Raw genomic sequence first — 11,870 nt, forward strand, 5'->3', positions numbered from 1 at the left:
GTGCTGTGGTAAAGGGCATTTCTTTAGTATTGCAGGTGCATGAATAGACAGAGACCTATGAAACAGCAACATGTATTTCCTGTAGTGGAAATGTATTACAGTTCTCCTCTTGTTTGACATTAGGTCTTCAACAGTGACAACCTCCTGTGAAAATGGCCGTGCAACTGTTGTGACAATGAGATGCAACCCCAACAAACCAGACCAAGGAGAGCTTTCTGTGCCCAGGTATTTAAGTACTTATATCCTAGAAGCACCAGAAAACCTTTTCTCCTCAGGCAATCTTTACAAAACTCAGTAATTTTACACTTAACAGCAATGAGGAGTGCTGTGTCCCTCATCAGCCACCCAGGAGGTCTCACTCATTTCTCCTAGGTGAAGGATGTGTGTGTCCACCTCCTCCCAGCAGACTAACTGCTGTGTATGTAGGCTGTGCAGTGAGAGAGGTTAGAGTTCAGGCAGGTTGTTCCAAGCTTAAAACCAAAAGCAAATGTAGCGATGTTTTCTTGTCTCCACTTCTCCTGTACTTCATATCCTTATTTTGGTCTTTGGCCTCCTGATTAAAACTGCCTAATCTGAGCTTTGAGAGGTAGTTTTTCCTCCTTGACCTACAGCAGTGGTTGTGGACAAAGTGATTTTTTTGAAAAAGAGCAACCTGTTGTAGGAACGATGAAATTGGCTATTGTGATGCTTCTATGAGCCCTGACTTGGTCTAGTTCAAGTTCTATATGTATTTATTTATGTGTCTCATCACTCCAGTTTCTATCCTGAACTCCTTGTACCAGTTGTGTTTAATTTACCTGACATTTTTTCCCTTCACTCTGTTTCAAGTGACTCCAAAAAAACTTCTTTTTTCCAAAGTACTGTTTATTCCTGCACCTGAAAAGTCGCAGAGAAAAAACAATAAAATAATTAATTCTTTTACCCTTCAGCAACACCTTGTGAGTTTTCAGAAGTTACCCTCAACTCTTATAACCCTCCTTAGTCCATCTGAACATTAATATTAATCTGCTGATTACTTTCACCAGAAGTTAAGTCCCCTTCCCAAAAGCTAACAGTGTGAGAAGTGTGGGGTCCTCTTTGATCCCTGTCCCTCTTGGGACAGGTAAACCGTGCTCACCTGAATGAAGACGAAGAGGCATCTGCTTCACAGGTGGTAGAGGAGTGATTGATGTTTGATCCTTTGCAGATATTCACCCCTGTTTCTTAGGGACCTGACACTACAAATTATGCTGGGTGACAAGCCACCAGCTATCAATGGCCATGTGAAAATCCTTCAGATGTCCTAATGTAGGTTAAACATGATATGAGCTGTGATAACTCACCAGTAGTGAGGGAGGAGTAATCTACCTTGCTTTTAAAAGTATGAGCATGGACAGAAATGGCACACAGCTGACATGATGTAACTTCTCTCAGTTCCTGTTGACTTCTCCCTTCCTAGCCCCCTTTGATTAGCTCAGCAGACAGAGAGCTATTTTCAAACAGTGAGGTATCTGATACACATCAGATAATATTGTAACTCCTTGATCCTCCAAACATGATGTTTAGTATTATATGAAGTTGCAGTATAAGATGAAAGAAGCTGCAGAGAAAGGTCTGTCAACGTTCTTGCCATGTACATTGAAAAAATGTTCCATAATCCAAGAGGATAGTTGACAGTTATTCAAATCAGGATAAGCCAGAATGGGCTTTTAGGGCTGTGGATTTTTCAGTCCTTCAGATCAGAATAACGGATTTCCAGATGATATAGAAACAAACCTGTAAATCAATTTTTCTGTATGGATATATTTCACATTTACATGACCTAGCTTCTTGTACGAACTTTTGGCCACTGCTGCTGTTAGATCTGATGTAATTGTTAGTTACAAAAGCTGCGTGAATGTCCTGCCACTGCCAGTGCAACTTTCCTCTGCAGGCTGAATACAAAATAGGGTCATTAGTATTTCTTAGACTAAGAGAAGTTGTTATCTCTTCATTAACTGGTGAACATCTTTCTAGTAATTAACCATGACAGGACAAGTCCATTCCATATGGACGAAATCACCCAGACATCATTAGAACAACAGCAGGAACCAGATAGTAGCATTCATGTGGAACAGTCACCCAGTGCAGGAGAACAGCAGTAGACGTGCATGCTGGGCTAGCCGGTGTTGATGAAACCTTGGAGTAGTTCTGCTGGTCTCCAAGGCTTGCTTCTCCTCTCCTCTCCTCTCCTCTCCTCTCCTCTCCTCTCCTCTCCTCTCCTCTCCTCTCCTCTCCTCTCCTCTCCTCTCCTCTCCTCTCCTCTCCTCTCCTCTCCTCTCCTCTTCATCGTAGGTGCATGAGTAGCACTCACTGCCAGGAACTGCACTGTTAATTTAGACCTTTGACAGCCCAACTTCTGTTTTCACTTGAGAAAGCATTTTACAAACTGGGAAGAATTCTTCCCCCAGATTTTTTCATCTGCTGACTTGCTGGATGTTTACCCATTTGTTGTTCTTACTGTTACAATCTTCAGCAGCAGAATGTGGAGTGAGGATGCAAACCCCAGAGTGTTTCGTAAGTGATAACCAAGCTTTACTCTCCTCCTAGCTCATGCCCCGCGGGCACCTGCGATGGATGCACTTTCTACTTTGTATGGGAAAGTGCAGAAGCTTGCCCCCTCTGCACGGAGCAAGACTACCATGAGATTGAGGGAGCCTGCAAAAAAGGATTTCAGGTACAGGACCCATGTCTCCAAGTCAGATGGGTTCATTTGGGTATAACGTGAACTCTGTTGAAATTTGCTGTGCAAGTTGATACGTAAGTGCAGGTAGAGTTGGGAAATGTCAGCCCAGGCTCTGAACTGTCTGGGTGCAAGTCTTATTGGCAAGGTGCTGTGTTGACACTCAGGGATATTGGTGCCAATGGCAGCATGGTTCCTGGAGGAGACCTGGCTTGGCTTGTGCTGACCAGCTGTGTGGGTAGGGGGGTTAACTGTGTATGCATTCATACATGCAGCCAAGTTATTTGTGAAGTATGGAGTGCCAAAGGACTTCAATCCTTTAATAGCCATCAACATGAGGGGCAGGCTAGGAAAGGATTCAGAATTTTGATTCGGAAATTCATCCTTCCTTGCTTGCAGTTTTTTTGCTGCTGCCTTCTCTAGTCAAATATTAGGAAGTCCTTTCACAGTTTCAGAACTGTCCTGTTCATCAACAGCTCCAATGCAGTCACAGCACATTCACAGTTGCTGTCCAACCCATATTGTGCCAGGTGAAGAGCAATTTTGAAGAGGAAATCCTTTTGCCATGTCTGAATCTGCGGGCACAATCAAGAGGACAATTGAGTAGACAATATGACTCAACCTGGAGTGTGAAAACCTGAAGTACATGTTTTGGTTTGCTTTCATTGAAAAGATGTCTAGGTTGTCTACCTCAGAACAGCTTGTTTTCTTCCACTCTAAATAGTTATCTCTTTCCCTATAAGCAGCTTACTTTTTGGTGTTTTCTGTTTTCCATTTGAAAGGAAACATTGTATGTATGGAATGAACCAAAGCACTGCATTAAAGGGGTTTCCTTGCCAGAAAAAAGGACCAGCACTTGTGAAACAGTGGACTTTTGGCTAAAAGTTGGAGCTGGTGTTGGTGCTTTCACAGCCGTTTTGCTCATAGCCTTGACCTGCTATTTTTGGAAGAAGAACCAGAAGTAAGTACTGCAAATTGTGTTCCATATAAAAGTTAGCTAAAAGCTTGATGTAGTGAACAGGAAGACATTTCATGGATCTGACCTTATGACAATGTTGATGAGAAATACTATGTTGGATCAGTCTGTTAATCCACCAAGTTGAGGTGTCTTCTGCCAACAGTGGCTATCATAAATGCTAGTGAGGGAAGTATGGGAAATATGCTGTAATTTGTTATGGCATGATTTTGCAACAGGAACTGTCTTTTTAACCCCCAAGAGTTTGAAGTTGACCTCATATCCTGAAGCAACATGGCTTTCTCAAGGTCTGAAGACCAAAAGGGTATCTCTTAAGTCTAATTAGTCCCTTCCAGCTGGGTTAAAATAGGGTTCTTGACCATATATTGCTTGGCAGGACATGTCTGGTACACACCCAAGAGATCCCTGCTTCTGAGACCGAACATACTGACTGTTCCCCATTCCCATTGTCCTCTGCTTCCCAAATCTCATACCATAAACTTTCAAAACATCGTTCCACCTCCATAGGATTTCATCACCCTATAGCACATCCAGCTTCACCAAACCTGGACTCCAGTATCATGGTCCCCACCTCTTGCTGCCTCCTACCACACTCTGTTACATATCTCTCCTCTCTCCCATAGGCCCCTTGGACAGGGGTGTGATGCAAATCCTGATAGAGGCTGAAGTCAGACCTGCTGCTGCCCCAGCCAGCACACTGATTGCACTTCCTCATGCAGGAAATTCTCTCGACCTACTGCGGTCTTTTGGGAAAACATGGTTCTTTTATAAGGATAGAGGGCTAATCTGGAGAGCAGGAGCTCAATGTATTGTTAATACTATTTTAGTTACATGTTTTTAATGATTAAAAAATATCTAATTTCCAGTAAATACCTCAGAAGTAACTATGTGGAAGGACTGCAGATAATCTAAATTACAAAAACCTTGAATATGGGACATTTGTAAAAAAATATCTAGCCTGTCTGGCTTTATATCTTCAGGTTGGAGTATAAATATTCCAAATTAGTGATGACAGCGAACTCAAAAGAGTGTGAGCTGCCAGCTGCTGACAGCTGTGCTATAATGGAAGGAGAAGATAATGAAGAAGAAATAGTATATTCAAATAAGCAGTCACTGCTGGGGAAGCTCAAGTCCTTGGCAACGAAGGTGAGTAGTAATTACTACTATTAATACTAAAAATAATTATTACCTTTATTTATTACTGGACGTGATGAGGCTGTGATGCTAATTTTGACAGTGCTTTGTGCAGCCTCCCACGCACACATCACCCAGTCCATAGCCGATCTGCTGAAATCCATAGTATGGAGAATGATAAGAAATGTTGCAGGGTATTGAGTAAATACTCCCTCTTCTGCAAAGAGCTTTCAATAGCATTCTTTATTGTATGGGTAATACCTAAAAAGAGTGGTTAATGGTGGGAGGAACCTCTCTTCCTGGATTCCTACCAGACACCTCCATTGCTGAGGCAAACACGGCTATTACAGATACAGAAAATTAACACTGGGTACATAGCCACCAGCCAGCTGCTTGCAGCTTACCTGGGCTGGCTTCATGGCTGACTTGGGAACCATAATTTTGAGTACCGAAGGATTCAGTTGAAGAGGAGGCATCAGCCACAGCCTGCTACCCAATACAGCAACCTCCTCCATTTCAGTGGGAAGCAACTTCAAAAGGCATTTTTTTCTGCAGCACATGTGATGATTTCTGCCTGATTTCATAGCCCAAAGGTCTTTGGTGTCCTTTGAACATTTCTGAAAGGAGCAAAGGAGGACCATCATGGTAGATCCTGCAAGCACTTTGGTCTTTAATCCAAGTGCCTTGCAGTCAATGGGGAGGGTGGTGTTGTCTTTAAGGGAGTCCAGCTGGGGCATCTATTATGATCAGCATAAAGGTGGATGACATTTTCCCTTTCAGTTTTGCTGAAGAGGATTGTTTCAAAATAGGAAGGTTTCTTAAAAGATCATAATTTTTTTTTTTAAAGTCCCTCTCTTGTTTCTTGTCCAAATAGTATTTTGGAATGTTGAATGTTAAGATTTTTTTCTTTTATGCCTTTTTTCCTTTCTGTGACTGATTGCAATGTAATTAAAACCTGTGTGCCTCCTTTCTTTTCTCTTGTTTTTCTCTTCTCTTTGTTCTTTTACTTTTTTTATTAGACTGCTGTCCTCCTTCCACGCTACTTGCTTCCCAGATCTCCCTCCTAGGAGATGTTACCATTACACAGCTAATATGAGGAACTTCCCCTTGACCCCAGCCTGACTATTTGTCTTGCAAAATCAATATTGTTCCCTGTGGAAAGGGGCAGAAATTCAATACTAATTCTTAATTCAATATTAAGAATATTGAAAATGTAAATAAAATCAAATCGCATCAAATTTTATGGTTGTACTGCAAAAATGGAAGTTGATTTCATATTGAATCCTATAGGGACTGACTTTGAAATAACTGATGATTTTTTTTTGTCCGTGAAATAGCTTGTCTGGCTCTGGCTGAGTGCAATGACCAGTGCTGCTGGTGAGGGTCATGTTTTGCTGTGTGCCTGATAACTGTAAAAGCTTTGCTGACTCCATTTGCAGCACCAACCACTGGCTCCTTCCTGATTAGAAGTACAGAGACAAGAGCGTGAGAGAAGTGGGTTTTTTTTCCCCATCTCTGTAAAGTAAGCTTTAGTACTTTAGTATTCAGACCACTCAAATGTCTATTTGGACTCAAAAAGAGGTTTTTAAAGTTCCTATATCCATTTTAGCAGGCTCCCTGAGTATTCTCTCCTTTTTTCCTGCTAGATAATCGTAGCTGGCAAACTCAGCTTCCAGTACCTCATTAGCTTACAGAAATCTGTGTCCTGTATCCCTGCAGATAACTGGAATTTAATATATCTTTCTCCAAAACAAATGTTACAGGCATCAGTTTTCATTTATGCAAAAGATGAGGAAATTCATCTCCTGCTGCATATGCATGTAAAATACAGAAAAAAACGTATGGAGGAAAACAGGGGAGAAAAAGAGGAGAAATGTAAACTGAGAGATAAAGAAAAATCTGAAATATCCTAACTATATGTTCAAGCTTCAGGCAATGACATTTCTATGAAGCAAAACATCTCATGAAGCTATTAGTGGTTTTGAGTACCCAAGGAATTCAGGTCTAGGCCTGTAGTATAGAAAGAAATGACTGTTATTTTTAATGAGAATATAGAAGTTAAAGAATTATGAAACTGCTTCAGAACGGAGACTGTTCTAGTTCCATCTGTTGTCTCCAGCATAACAATACCAGGTTGTTCAGAACAAGAACTATAGACTCTGCAGTAGGCTAGCATAGGACAATTTTCTCCCCTGCTCTTTCTCACGTCTGCACCAGGCTGTCCTGATCTCTGAGGGACATGGCTTTAAAGATCGGATCATGAGGTTAGTTTAACAGTTTCCAAAATGGTTGTGTATATCAACAAGTATAAAAAGTAGGTACATGAAGAAAGAACCAGCATTTTCTAGTGAGTAGTTTTATTAGGGCTCCTTCATTCATCGCTTCTGCATGGACCATTGGGTTGTTCACACATGCGATGTTGCGTACGTCCACACTTCTCACCCTGATGCCTGCTGGCCAGATGGCCAAGGCTGTCACCCAGCAAGTAAAACCAGAAGGAAACCCTGATTTCTAAGATAACAGAGGATTTGTAGATTTTTTTTGTCCTGTGGGCCTCCCAGAGGAGGATTTGGGAGGGAATTCAGGAGTGAGACAGCGGCGTTCACATTTGCAGGCTTTGCTCCATTTTCTTTAATGTAGGAAACACATTAATAGTTAATAATAACCATAGATATGATTACCTTGCAATTCCCCAGATCTGATTTCCTGTCTTATACTATGAGTATGAAATGCAAACTTTCCCTGTACTCTCTAAAGTAAGTACAACATATATGTATGTTGTATGAACAACATATATGGCAGAATTTTGGTGATTTCACAAATTTTTGCAGAATTAGTAGTGTTATTAAATAAGAAAAGGTCAGACTGTGCACTTAATGACTGTGGTAGAAATAAAGTGAAGTCTTTGGCAAAGGCTGCTGTGAGATATTAGGAGAAGAAGTGGCTGTAGTAACTGTTGGAGTGGATTTGAGGAATCCCAGTTGATGGCAACATGTCTTTTCCATTGCAGGAAAAGGAAGATCATTTTGAATCTGTTCAGCTGAAATCTTCAAGATCCCAGAATATATGAAGAATTAATGCTGCCTTCAAAGAAACAAACCTAATTTCTATTTTTACAGGACCATATTTTAAACATATTCTGGCACACATTGTAGTGGTGATCTTGGTGAGAAATGCTTGGCCATTTAGGAGGAAAGAAGACAGGAAGCAAACCAGAAAATTGGATTGCCTTACCATGTGATTGAGTACCTTGCCAAAAAAGAAAGCAGACGCTTGGATTCCATACTGGGAATGAAATTCAACTCAGGAAGAGATATACATACTGCAAATAACACGAATTTTTTGCATTCACCTGGGCATCGCTCAGTCATGCCATATGATTTATAGGTACCTTTCATTTCCTATCACTCCTTCTACGCATATTCATAAAAAATGATTTTCAGAGAGGCCTGAAACCTCCTGCAAAGGTTGCATATTGTCCTTTAGTAGCATAACTACGAGTCTCTCTTAAAATCAAAATTGCGAATGGTACTCGGAATGAGCCTCAGGTGAGTTTTAAACTTTGGAAAATACTTTTGATTTTAATGCTTAGAAGGGGTGGATGGTCTGTGTTGGCCTCTAATACAAGAGGCATGGTGTTGCACCTGCAAGTTGAACCCATTCTGATACCTAAATCATGGCCATCAGGGTTGGGGTAAGACCTAGTGCTATTGAATTTAAATGTGTTAACTGCTGTTGTATGAATTGTAGGTCTGGGGCCGTGAGTTAGTAGGCAGTAGCAGGCTCAGACTCTATGAAGAGAAGCAAAGTGATACCTACAGTGCAAGTTGCACTTGTTCCTCTCTGTGGAAGCTTGTCCTTTCAAGAGAGGTTGCTGGCAGTTTCAGTACCCTCCCTTGGGCTACCAATATGTCACCTTTCCCTGGGTTGCAAACCAACAAAGCCTGAACTCTGGAGGTAAAGCAAGAAACCCTACGTCTGGAGATCAGGGATCAGCTTTGTCAGTTGGGAGGCTTATTAGAAATACTCAGCCGCCTTTATTCCTAGACCCATGCAAGGAATGAGGACGGATGCCCAGCAGAGCTGAGCGTGGGTTATGTACTTGTGCAGCTCAGCATCTAAATGCGTTCTGCTGTCAATGCAAGTACCAGCTTTGGAAGGAGGGCACAAAATGGTGCCTTGAAAACTGGAGTCTAGGTGGACTTTTTCATAAAATCAGCCACATTATAAGCATGTGATCTTTGTAATATCCACTGTAATAATTTCCTGAAATTCCCATTGAGGTCGAACACAAAGGAATCTGAAACTTAGGCAAAAAATGTTTGAGTAAAATTATGCAAGACTTGTATAGAGACAAGAGAAAATGAGAAACGATTATTGTATTGACCTCCGGTCAGACTCATATTTCCATTATAGCAAAATTATGTGAATTGTGGAATGCATCAAAACCAGAAAAGACACATGGGCAGAAATGGTCTTTTTACTATAAGAAATATAGATTTTTGGTTTTATATGACTGAGCTAGATCTATCAATAAAAGAGGGCCCACTTTTAAGTAAAATTTAAATTAAACTGAATTTTCTGCACTCTAAATATTTTATTATACTATAGATGTGGACAAAAATTATATGAAGTTTAGATTCTTTTTTTTTCTTTAGGGAAAATTCAGCTCAGTTATTTTATATCTCCAGTCAAAGAACACAGGCTTTACTCTTTTGATGGGAGATACTTCAGGCATCTTAACTGAAGTGGTGTACATTTTTTGTTGTTCTTGAAAAGGCACTTCACTTTCCCAACAAAGATTTTTATGGGGTATTGTTGAATGTATATTAAATACACATTCCTTTTTGTATATTTTGTACCATTGCACACTTATTATTGTACATTGTATTTGTTGTCATGATGTCATTTATATATGGTTGTCAAAGATGATATGCTCACGGAGTAAATGGTTATGGCTTTGGGATTTCACTTCTTGGATCTTTTATGAAGAGGGTTTTTATGTTGTTGATTTTTATTCAACTAGTGTGCTGTAGCATTGAAGATATATATCTGATGGGCATTCATAAAATAAAGTGAAAATATATTTGAAATTTTGGACTTGAGATGTTTGGTGGAACTGCAGCCTTTCTGAACATTGCAGATCTGCAGTGGTGGCTAGAGCTTTTCACTGCCATCAAATAGCCTCTATCTACACCTCCTTTGATTTTTCCCTTCTTTCTCCGTATGTTTTCCAATCCATGAGTACAGTTCATTCTCCAGAACATGATTTCTTCCTTCATCATTGGACCCATATCTCTGTAATGTCAAAATGCCTTAAGTATTATGAACTATATGTAATTTTACTTAATACCACGGAGTGTTTGTTTAGTTCCCTTCCCTTTCTCTTTTGTTTTCCAAATAAAGCAGATAGTGGCATTTTTTGTCAGTTCTAACAGACTTTGCTGCATGACCCTTCTCAGCTCTGCTTCCAAATGGTTTCTCATTATACTGTTCAAAATTCTTCCAGCCAATCTAATAGCATATCATCTGGTGCAGTGCTACCGGAGTGGGATGCAAACCAATACTGTAGACTTTATTTACCTTAAAATAAGAAAATTTCATTTTCCAACAATTAAGCAAGTTAAAACTGGTATATTTTAGCTGACTTCTGCTATTCTTTTCTTTCTGTTAAAGATATAGTGAGGAGGGGAAGTTTCCATTTCCCATAACAGACATATTTTGGAAGCTTTTAACATTTCATTAAGAAATCAGCTGTCTGTGACCTCTTCCAGTATTCTGCCAAAATATACTTGCAGCAGCCTCCCTCCTTTTCTCCCACATGGAATCACATCAGAAACTGTTATTCGATGCCATAAAACAATGTGAATCAGTCTGTTATGTGTTCACTTGATTAAACGGAATGCATTTTATTGCTGCATTTGCATGCTTTTCTTTGAAATCTGGAGTCGAGCAACTGAGCCTCTTTGAGGATTAAGCACATTTTAGTGGTGTCTCTGTATAAATTATTGGCAAATTAGCAGAACGTTATTGTCTCAGCTTTGACAGTGCTTGCTCGGGGGAAATGTGCAAAGAATGTATTCTATCATGGCTCTGATTATGTTCGTTGATGTTTGTAATATATGATACGATTGATTAAGAGTCTAGGTTTTGGGAAAATTAAGTATCTTAGAGCCACAGTGGAAGTTACTGAGTAGCTTCAAGGAGCTGTCATCTTTGTTCAAAGAAAGGATTTGACTATTTGCTCTTGAAAAAGAGGTTCTGGGACTCTTAGTTAATAAAAGGGAAAATTTGCAGGTTTTGGTTTGTCTGTCCTGCAAGAGCCAGCAGTACCCATAAAATGGAGATACTTAATTATAATCAGACAAGATAGCACCAGATGTTGCCATTTAAGAGCCAGTGGTTGTTGACTCATCTCCAGCAGTGGCCAACACAAACGCTTCAATGTAAAAGCAGCTACAACTGGTGCTGACACACAAATGGAGATGACATTTCTTCCTAAGCAAGGAATGCTGCTAGTTGGTCTGTATCGTAGAATTGTATAATCATAGAATAGTTTGGGTTGGAAGGGACCTTTAAAGCTCATCTAGTCCAACCCCCCCTGCAGTGAGCAGGGACATCTTCAACTAGATCAGGTTGCTCAGAGCCCCGTCCAACCTGACCTTGAGTGTTTCCAGGGATGGGGCATCTACCATATCTCTTGGCAACCTGTTCCACTGTTCCACCATCCTCATCATAAAAAATTTCTTCCTTAAATCTAGTTTAAATCTACCCTCTTTTAGTTTAAGAACATTACCCCTTGTCCTATTGCAACAGGCCCTACTAAAAAGTGTGCCCCCATCTTTCTTATAAGCCCCTTTTAAGTATTGAAAGGCTTCAATAAGGTCTTCCCGGAGCCTTCTCTTCTCCAGGTTGAACAACCCCAACTCTCTCAGCCTGTCTTCACAGCAGAGGTACTCCATCCCTCTGATCATCTTCATGGCCTCCTCTGAACTCACTCCAACAGGTCCATGTCTTTCCTGTTCTGAGGACCCCAGAGCTGGATGCAGTACTCCAGGT

The 11,870-nt window shown here is 40.5% G+C and overlaps 1 protein-coding gene across 2 annotated transcripts in view; it reads left to right on the forward strand.

The window, feature by feature from the left end:
- ELAPOR2 (endosome-lysosome associated apoptosis and autophagy regulator family member 2) overlaps positions 1–9,175 on the forward strand; it is a 103,236-nt gene extending 94,061 nt beyond the window's left edge. For both annotated transcript variants that reach the window (XM_054826574.1, XM_054826584.1), the window contains 5 exons: positions 124–225; positions 2,569–2,695; positions 3,484–3,662; positions 4,658–4,823; positions 7,822–9,175. In XM_054826574.1, the coding sequence (XP_054682549.1) occupies positions 124–225; positions 2,569–2,695; positions 3,484–3,662; positions 4,658–4,823; positions 7,822–7,881 (634 nt within the window). In that variant the 3' untranslated portion in view covers positions 7,882–9,175. The remainder of the gene's footprint in view (positions 1–123; positions 226–2,568; positions 2,696–3,483; positions 3,663–4,657; positions 4,824–7,821) is intronic.
- The last annotated feature ends 2,695 nt before the right edge of the window (positions 9,176–11,870 follow it).

This window comes from Grus americana, chromosome 1 (assembly GCF_028858705.1).
Source record: "Grus americana isolate bGruAme1 chromosome 1, bGruAme1.mat, whole genome shotgun sequence".
Classification (NCBI taxonomy): domain Eukaryota; kingdom Metazoa; phylum Chordata; class Aves; order Gruiformes; family Gruidae; genus Grus; species Grus americana.